The 10,053-nt window shown below is 34.0% G+C and overlaps 2 protein-coding genes across 2 annotated transcripts in view; one reads left to right on the top strand and one right to left on the bottom strand.

The window, feature by feature from the left end:
- LOC111613359 (coiled-coil domain-containing protein 94-like) overlaps window positions 1-4,646 on the bottom strand; it is an 18,444-nt gene extending 13,798 nt beyond the window's left edge. The window contains exons 1-2 of the mRNA XM_023354706.1: window positions 4,442-4,646; window positions 1,241-1,362 (exon numbers count right to left, since the gene is read on the bottom strand). Of these exons, the coding sequence (XP_023210474.1) occupies window positions 1,241-1,362; window positions 4,442-4,646 (327 nt within the window). The remainder of the gene's footprint in view (window positions 1-1,240; window positions 1,363-4,441) is intronic.
- A 471-nt stretch (window positions 4,647-5,117) lies between these two features.
- On the top strand, window positions 5,118-6,933 carry LOC111613361. The gene is made up of 4 exons (XM_023354708.1): window positions 5,118-5,857; window positions 5,928-5,999; window positions 6,080-6,169; window positions 6,295-6,933. The coding sequence occupies exons 1-4, from the start codon at window positions 5,783-5,785 to the stop codon at window positions 6,412-6,414; spliced, it is 357 nt and encodes a 118-aa protein (XP_023210476.1). The 5' UTR covers window positions 5,118-5,782; the 3' UTR covers window positions 6,415-6,933.
- Window positions 6,934-10,053: the final 3,120 nt, after the last annotated feature.

Here is a 10,053-nt window from a genome sequence, read left to right as displayed (position 1 = left end):
TTTGCTTTTTAAATCAAATCCTGTGGAAACTTAAATATAGACATTGGATGTCACTTCACTTTATATTTCCCTACGCAACCAGGTATATAGCACATACAAGGCATCTAGAAATAGTTATTCATTAGTATGGTAATGTTATTTTAACAAAAAATAAAAAAGGATTTAAAAAAATAGCTTACTATGAAAACATTACAGTACAAATGTAACATTACCTTTTCCTGACACTTATATTCATAAACAATTTCCATGATGAAATATATGGAAATTCTTATTTAAAACATATTCAAAGGAATTTAAATACAGTATTATTGATTGTTAAATAATTTATACAAGAATTCTGCACTTTTAATTTGAAAAATGGTCATACAAATTTGATTAAACATATTTACAGATATATTCATGATAGAACTAGTTATATGATATTTTTGTAAATTTGAAAAGTATTGTTTCTTAGACACAGATTTTGAACTGATATTCAAAAACACAAAATGTCTATTGACAGAAAGAACTGTCAATTCTAACTAAAGCATTTTTAAAAAATTTCTGATAAGAGTAATCTATGGAGAATATTCTTTATTCAAAATTGTTCAATAACTTTTACATTTAAACTTTATAATTTGTTAAGCAAGATTTGTGAAAATTTCTCTTTCAAGGTATACAAAACTTGGTTAATTTTATTGTTTCATCTAACTATATTAAATGCATATGACAAATTCAAAAAATATTCTGACTTGTCTTAATTATAGATTTCATCCTTTCTTAAACTTTTTGTGAATAATATCTGTAACAAAGTATAAATTTTCTGTTATTTATTATCTGTGCACGTAAATTTAAAACACCAATCACACTATTAAAATAATCTATTGTGTATGATTTGGTTCAGAGGTGCATAAAAATCAAGTATGAAGCTAAAATGTTCAAAAAATAAATAATCTTAGTAATTTATTAAGTACAGTAAACTCTTTTAAAATTATTCCTATAAATTTAAGAAAACATGCGAGCTAAACTTTATACTTTATTTTCACTTTATACTCATTCCATATTACAACTAAAAAAATAATCTATTTCGTCATGATTCGTTCTGACGACCACAAAATCGGTGGGTTGACGTCATTCAGCTGACCAATCAGCGCGTTGTGCCATCTGGCTATCTAGCCGCACGTATTCTTAACATTAACCGACATTTTATATGATCAAAAATATTTAATACAATTTCAATCCAAATGTTCAAAATACAAACTTGTATTATGCAGTTAAAGCGCTCTCTGGCGGATAAAGTTTCTTTAATTAGTGTTGCCAATGTTGCCAGATTTAGTTTTAGAATTATCAAGAACACGTGATTAACAAAATTGTCTCGTAAAACTAATAAATAAAAAATTTTTATATAAAAAGTAGAAATATAATAAAATTTAATAAATTTAAAATTTAAAAAAATTTAAAAATTTTAATTTTTTTTGTTAACGAAAACATTTCAATAAAAAAAAAATTGTTAATTAACTGTAATTCTGGTTTTCTTGGACTCTTTCCGCCGTGTGGGCACTAAGAGAACCTTTTTTAGCAAGTCCATTATGGGTTCGGCCAGGCCCAAAATGGCGCGGCCGGGTGGTGAGGGACGGGCCCGACTTATCTGGGGCCCACCGGTGGCTACCCGGTGTTCTTACCCTGAATACTGGGAGTTCGGTCGTGGTTTCGCGCCTCGTCAAGACGGTCGAGTTTTCTGGGTTTTCTCCACGTCTGTATAAGAAGCCAGTTAACCTTAAAAAGTCTTTTCGGAAGGCATCCCCTAGGCAGATCGCCGAAGTGTTTCGTTGCTGTAATTTAACAAAACAAAACAATACACAAAACTGATTGTTTGTGGATAATAAGAAATTAATATGGAAACACACGATAGCAACTCAGACGGACCACTCGCTGAACTCGTGTTTCTTATCAGTCATAATGCGTGGTCAATATCACCCACAAAATTGTTGTAGCCGGTGGTCGAATGCAACTCACATAGTGCGACAGGATTAACACACGACGACCACACGCATCAGGTGCACGTGATGTCTGATCACATGTATGTTTGGCGCGAATTACACACTGAGAACAATTTTTTCGACACAGCTTTTTACAACAGAAATTTAAAATTTATGATATCTTTGGAACTACCCAAGTGCTACTTATAACAACCGAATCGAAAAATATGCGTTGGAATACTTTTGCTCCATATTTTAAGAAAATCTTGAAAGGAGAATTAAAAAAAAAAAAAGAGAAATGAGTATGTTAAGTACAGTTTATACAGTTTATTATTCGATATAACATATTAGTATCTATTTTTTATACTGATATTATAATTCGCCTTCAGTAGTGAGAAAATAATAAGCTTATTCACCTCGGACTGTGTTCAACGACATGCTCCTCCACGTTATGTTCAAATGGATTAAAATCTGATGCCAATAAATTATCTTCGTAGTTCGTAATTTCTTAATCGTTAATAATGTAAGTGAAATTGACATTCGCTTTTATATTCTATAATCAGATAAATCCTAAAAATTCTGTTTTAACAACGCCGTTATTCTTCGGCGTAATGAAAGCCATAACAATGCTTCTACGAAATTCATTTTAAAATTAAATTTTTATGATGTGGTTTTCTGCAGTCGATAGGGACCACTCGCGAACCATTAAACTGTAGTCGCGAGTGGTCGTTTTCTGCGACATCTTCCTGTAGTAAAACTATAAAATAAACGCAGGAAAGTGGTACGAGTAAGTTGAGCTTAATTGTCTTCGTATTGTCTTTTATTCTGGTTTATTTTGAAATCCCAATAACATACAGTAGTGCAAACTGGTACAAAATCTATAGCATATTTTTTAGACCAAAAATACTTAGTTATTGCATTTCGATTATAAAATAAATATCACAGTGAATATTTTTGATTAAGCAGAATAAAATGATTTAAATAAACAGTGTTTTTTACAGCTCAATTAATTTAATTTTCTTTTAATCATATTGTCCCAAATACAGCGATACCTCGGTTTTCGTCGATAATCCGTCCGAAAACAATCGGCGAAATCAGAAACCGACGAAAACCGATGCAATTATTTCCATATGAATAAACGTAAATCCAATTAATTCGTTCTAGACACTCAAACATACAGATAAAAACACATTTTATAGAGAATAAATAGTGTTTAATACTAAAAAACAATAAGAAATGAATATAAAATGAATATAAACGACTAATGTAAATAAATGAACATTTAACATGGCATTCGAAGGGCTTTTTTCCCGCCCTGTGGGCACTAAGAGGGCCTCTTTTTGCATGCCCATTACGGGTTCGGCCAGACCCACAATGGGGCTGCCGGGTGGAAAGGGACGAAGCCCGACATATCCAGATGAACCACTTTACGCAAAATTCCTAGGGATATTTTTCCCTTCCGCAGTCGATCTAGTGACCCCCCCAGAGCGGTAGGCTGTCACATTGACCGCTCGGCCATCCGGCTGTCATACAGCAGTTATTTGGCTAGACGCGCAGAGTAATGTTCACACTACAGGAAACAACGCTAAACTGAGCAGGAAAAAGCGTCGGTGTCCCTTTGTTTTTACAAATTTGCAGCGAGGTCACATGGGCACACCAACGAAATCCGAGGCAACCGACGAAAACCGAGGCAATTTTTTTGCGAAAAAAATCGACAAAAACTGAAACCGACGAAAACCGAGATATTACTGTAGATTGTTTGGAATATATTCGAGAAAACTGAATACTGCATTAAAATTTCTAGCGTATCGATTGATAAATTAAATATTGGCATGTCAATCAATGAACGACTTCATTATCAAGAATTTCATTATTGTTATTCGTTCGAAAATAACTAAACAGTATAAAGAATTGATCGAAGAGAAGAATACACTTCACGTAAATCTATAAACACGAAGCATTGTTAAAATATGGAGTGCAAAGAACCCCTGAATGGACAACAAAAAAAAAATACAGGAAAACACAGGATTTATTCGTGGACAAAATTTATATACAAGCGCCCACTATAATTTTATGGGGTAATAGAAATTGAGTACACAGAATTCCTACTCGACCTCACTCGCGTACAACGGGAGACAAAAGTCTTATGCACGTGGTGTTACAATCGAATGAAGGTTCGCGACAATAGAATACAATTACTAACTTAATTATTATGGTTATAACTACCTTACGAACTAAGATTAAACTATGGAAAGACGATAGTAAGCACAGATAGGAAGACGTATAGAAAAGTTAGAAAAAAAAAAGGGTACCCAGGATATTCGGATGTGATATCCTTCTGTGGGAGGGGGAAACTATAATTCAGCCTGAAGACGCAAACGATTCTTGATTCGAACTTTCTCCGTAATTTTCTCGATGGATCGATCATCCGCTGTCCTTTTCCTCTCCAAAATGAATCCTGTCCCAGATGCCCGTCTGCTCACTTCCTCGTCTACTTCGAGAGTGACCCTTTTCTCTCCCTCTCTGCCTCAGGGCCAATCCTCCCTCTCTGGCCTCGTTCTCGTCGATGTCCCCCCCCAACAAACAGGAAGTGAAGAGTGGAAAGACAAAGAAGTGAGAAGACAAAGAACACAAGAAAGAATTGTTATTACTAGACTTATGATTATCGCGTATACAATAATATGGCATTATGCCACAGCATTACATTGACGTTAGGCAGTAAAAATGTTACCTCGTTAAAAAAATAACTTTTTTCTATTTGGAGGTTCATTTAAATAGGATTAAATTACAAGATAATATTTGAAGACACTTTTTACATATCTCTTTCGATCTAATAGCTTTTAACTTTAATTACATTTCGGAATTTGTGGAGCGAGGTGAGTTTTTAATTAAAATGAAAATTTTATTGAATTATTTTCCAATCGTTGCTAAAGTATTCTTTGTATTATTTGAAATATTTTTCGAGTAATTGTAACATACTACTATAGAAATTTGTATGGAATCTTATCTTGATAACATTTGTCTCGTTAGGCAATTAGATCCTTTTCTTTCTGTATGTGAAATTTTCGGATTGAACCTTATAGAACCTTGCAAATGAATATCTGCCTCTCTTTTCTCCACATACGAAAGAATAATTGAAATATATGCATGGGTCGTTGTAATATTTATTTCCATCATTTTCGTGGTCGATATCCCATGCGCTAGAATATTTAATGTGTTCGAAGAGCATGCTTTTTTACTCTAAACTCTTGCCGTTAACTTGTTCTTTGTACTACGTTGCCTTGCAATTCAGCATCGTGAAAAGAAAAAAGTTGAATGTCCATAATTCCGTGCTCAAAAGTAGGTATGAAGATGAAGAAAAATGCCTTGATAAAGCTCAACCATATGTACTGATTTCGTTTTCGTACATAGTCGTTCTACTCGCTTTGTTTGCCGTTTTAATACCATTAATTGGTTAGCCATACGTTAATATTGGAAATAAATACAAAATTAGAGCCGTTACATGTTTGGTCACTATCCAAATTTGGTTTATGGTAACATTTATTCATATTGCCTCTATGTTTACTATAAGCACGCTCACTGTATTAGTCGTATCAAAAAGATTATCTAAAATCTCCTCAGAATTACAAATCGTAAATAATGCGACAAAATATTACCTCCAAAATCTAATTGAAAAATTTATGGAACTATGGGAAATTTTTCAACAAGTAAACGAAAAATGGGAGCTTCTTTTGCCTCTCATTTAAACACATTTTGTATACGAAACCTGCTTTATTTGGTACGGAGTCCTTTTTGCTAAGACGAATCTTATCGTTCGCCTATTTATGGCTATAATTGCATTACAATTATTAAGTTTAAGTCTATTAGCCTGCTGGGTAGCGTCGACTTTAACATCGATCGTAAGTAAAAATTAACGTAAACCATCTCGTGATTTTTTTTATTTATGAAAATGTAATAATATTGTTCCAGATATACGACAATAATTTCATCTCTGTCGAAAAATATTTCTCTGCTCCTCTGACCTTAACATACAAGTTAAAGGTATGATACATTATATTTCTCTCATAATATCATACAATTTTTATTTTCATTGATATTTTAATTAAAATTTTTAATGTTAGGTCGTTTGCTTTATGAAGATATTTGGAGGATTACCCATTGGAATATCCATTGGGGAATTTTTCTTCGTGAAAAAGAACTTCTTGATTCGGGTAAGATCACAGTTGTCTAGGCAAATCTAGCCTTTTGCTTTTATATTTAAAAATACCACAAAGCCAAATGTTATCATAGTAATAGTAAAAAGTTTACAGTAATATATTTTTTATACTGTTTGCAGGCAGCCAATGGTTTTCATTCTGTCTTCTCTACTTTAATTGAAGTAACAGGAGTGCTTGACAAAAATAGATGCACTTCAAAACTGTATGCAGCTACCCATAGCAATGACACAATTATTTAGAAGTCACGTTTCATAGAAGATTGGATCAAATATATATATTCGTGTACCCAAGGCCTTTCAGAAAAAATGCCAGGCCCGGGGCAACTAATATTTTAGAGGCCCTTCAAAATTTAAAATAAAGTTGTGGACAAGAAAATAAAGTCAATGGTATTTAATTTAATATTTTTCGGATTATCACATTTAATTATTTTACAGAAGTTTTTTTTTTCTCGTACAGAAATTTAGAATTTAATTTTATAAATGTTAAAATTTAGTAGATCACTTTTTGCCTTCTATATATTCTGTCTAACATATTGAGTTGCCAAATTGAGGCCCCTAAAATTGCGAGGCCCGGGGCAGCTGCCTTTCATGATTGGTACTGCGTGAACCCTATATAAACACAAGAAATTTTCTTATTCATATCAGTAGCACTTAATTAACTTAAAGAGTTTCTTTTAGGAAGTGTATAATGGATTAACTGAAATGTTTAAAATCAATAATTGCCGTATTAGTTGTGCAAAATTAACGTAAATTTGCATCCCGATAAAAATTGTTTTGTACATTTATGAATAAAATAAAATTTTCGTTATATTCTCTTCTTTTCCTCTCCTCTTTCCACATTTTCACTTTTCCGACTGTTATATATAACAGAAGGAAGTATGGCGATCGGTCAAAAATTGACCCTCTAAGATTTTTACATTTTTTGGACTTAGGAGATCTTGAAACGTCCAGAAATGCAAAAAATTCGGGGTTTTTTCCTGCATGTACGTATGCGTGTATGTTGGGGGGCACGATTTTGTTCACTCTGTTTGAAGCTTAATTCATGATATTGTTTTATTACAAACTTCCAACTTTTTAAAATTATATTTCGCTCATTAAATTTGAATATTTTTTGTTTCATTATAAATCGTGTACATTTTTTCTTTTTTCCTCATCTGTCTTAACTGTTAGAAACATTATTATTAATTATAAATTAATCTAAAAATGAGCAACTTCAATAGATATCGAATCTTTAAACAGCTAATGTATTAAAATCTAATAAATTTTATTAAATATAAAAGTGTATAAAATATACAATCGTGAAAATTCCAAGTACAAATTTAATTGTTGAAATAATTATAATTTCGGTTTAAACACACATCGACTGCAAAGTGTGTTTGGTTAAAATTCAACTGAAAATGCTTTATTCTGTGGTGAAATGTTTTACAAGTAGAACTTATAAGTTGCCTTGGTTAGTTATAGTCGTTTAAACAATAGCGTAACACAGTTTTTTATTACACACGTGAACACTGCTTAATGTTTCGTTCTCACGTTTGACATGATAGACGACACTGTCGATGTTCTATGCACTTTAACCGAAGTACAAGAATGAATCTCGAATGGCGTCAAAGTATGTCCGTAAATTGGGCAAAGAAAAAATCCCTATCGAAAAGGAAAGTCAAGTCCAGTTGATTAAGTCGTAGCCGGATGAAAAATCAATTCCGGATGAAAGTGTCATATTCAGGTGAAAGGCCACTTCCGGTGGCTGTGTCACGTTCGGTGGAAAGTCGAAATGGGCGTAAGAAGGCTTCGACAGAATAAAGGTTTGTGTGTTCCAGCAGAAAATCAACCTTTTCTACCAAGATCTTTTACGCTCGATGCATTTTTTTACCATTTCTTCGGACTCGTTTCTGTCGAGTCCCGTGTTACCTGACCGTGTCTCGACCGTCCATTTTGCAATTTCAGAATATCGCCGCTCTAGATAATGGACGACAGATGAAGCGCTGTCTTCCGGAGTTATCACCACTACCCTTTGATGTCGGGTGTATACGACTTGCGCTGTTCGCTCCCTCCTTCGCATCTTTCGGAAGCACCCGTATCACACCAGGCGAAGACCAGGCGCTATCCTCGGGCTCGGTATGACCCGAAATTGTGCCTTGTCTTCAATTCTTTCAAATTATCCATTCTGCAAAAAAATGAGCGAATCTTGTGAGAACAACTTACATTAATTAAGAAATATTTATACTCTAATCTGAGTTGTAAATTTCTAATGCAAAAATGATTGTTTTAATTCCTTGAATATTATAATAAAATATCAATTTATTATATATTATAATTTTAATATTTTCGACGATTTTTAATGTTTGATAAAGAGATTAGTTTATAAAAAATTCTACTAAGCAGACCTCCTCCTAATGGCCCTTTTAATGATTTTGTTTATAAATTAATTATAAAATAACTGCACATTTTTAAAATTTTAACATATTACTGGTCAATCGGGTATCACACGACACGACGTAATGAACACTATCACCTGACTATATTTCGCGATTACTTTTAATCTATTACCTATTATCATGGTTATTAGATAAAGTAGAGCGGCATTTTCTGTCTAGAGCCGCTTTTGCTCACAGTACAAAGCGGTGCCCACTGATACAAAAGGTGAAGAAGATATTAATTGCTAAAACAGACTATGGCGAACATATGAAAAATTTTAATTTTAAACATTAAAATGCTAATAAGGAATGAAACAAGGAAGATGGTCGAACACTAATAAAAGACGATATACATTCTTTTTTGCGGAGTATTGAAGAACGAATAAGAAATTTACTATGGCTTTCAGTTGACTTTATAAGCAGCCAGTTATATACTGGACATTGCAACAGTAATGACAACCAGAGCCGGCTCTACCATAGGGCGAACGGAGCAGCCGCTCCAGGCGCTAAGTCCTAGGGGGCGCCTCAGTGGTAAAGAAAATTAAAGGGTATAAATTAGGAGCAACCAAGAGGGGCGCCATAATAGGATTTCGCTCCATCCTAAAACTTGGCTCGGGCCGGCACTGCACCGGGGAGTGTTCTTCTGTCCACTACATCCTTATCAGATGTTAATAGTTGGTAAGTGGTGAGGGTTATTTTATAAAGGATTTTTTTTGTTCTGGGCCTTTCCGACGCGTCGAAAAATATTGTGGGGGCCGAGGGGGGAGAAATAAAAAAACACGATAAACGATAATAGGTGATATATATCGTCATCGTCTCCCTTGCCGTCTGCCGAGCGGTAACAATCAACATGTGGAAGCAGTTGAGTCAGAGATAGATGCTTCGTTTACAAACAACACAACCGTTTATTAAACACGAAAGAAGCTTACAAGATTTCCTCGATCTTGGAAATACTATGTCAGCTGCGGCCTCTGGATCTTCCTCTCCTTTCCAAGATAGTCCCACTTTGAAGAAGTGTCCCTTGTTCACGAATGAACAATTCCATCAACGACTCCGGAACAATGCGGTTGACTTCCATTGATGGAAAGATGTCGATCTGAGGTTGGGAGATGGAGATGAAGATGGGCACAAGACACAAACAACAATAGATTTGTCACTTGAAACTTTCGAGAGAAGAAGCCGTCGTCCTTGAATTTCTGGGGTTTTATCCGCTTTCCTCCGATTCCACTTTCCCATTGGTCTCTTCTTGTCATCAGGTGACAATTCGAAACCTTTCGGGGACACGGGAGAGGTCAAAATCGACGTTTAATTCAATCTCTAACCAGAGATGGTCGACGGACTTACATTCTTCTATTGTTTAAAAGTTAATTTTTTATATGAAAACACGACGCTATTTCTAACTACTATATTTTTTCATATTTGAAGGTTAGACTATTTACAAAAATATCAAATTTTCGAGTCTATC

This window comes from Centruroides sculpturatus, unplaced genomic scaffold, assembly GCF_000671375.1.
Source record: "Centruroides sculpturatus isolate CEXI.00-Female unplaced genomic scaffold, Cexi_2.0 scaffold1911, whole genome shotgun sequence".
NCBI classification, from domain to species: domain Eukaryota; kingdom Metazoa; phylum Arthropoda; class Arachnida; order Scorpiones; family Buthidae; genus Centruroides; species Centruroides sculpturatus.
The sequence above is the reverse complement of the archived record's forward strand: the minus strand, read 5'-3'. Positions and strand labels throughout refer to the sequence as shown.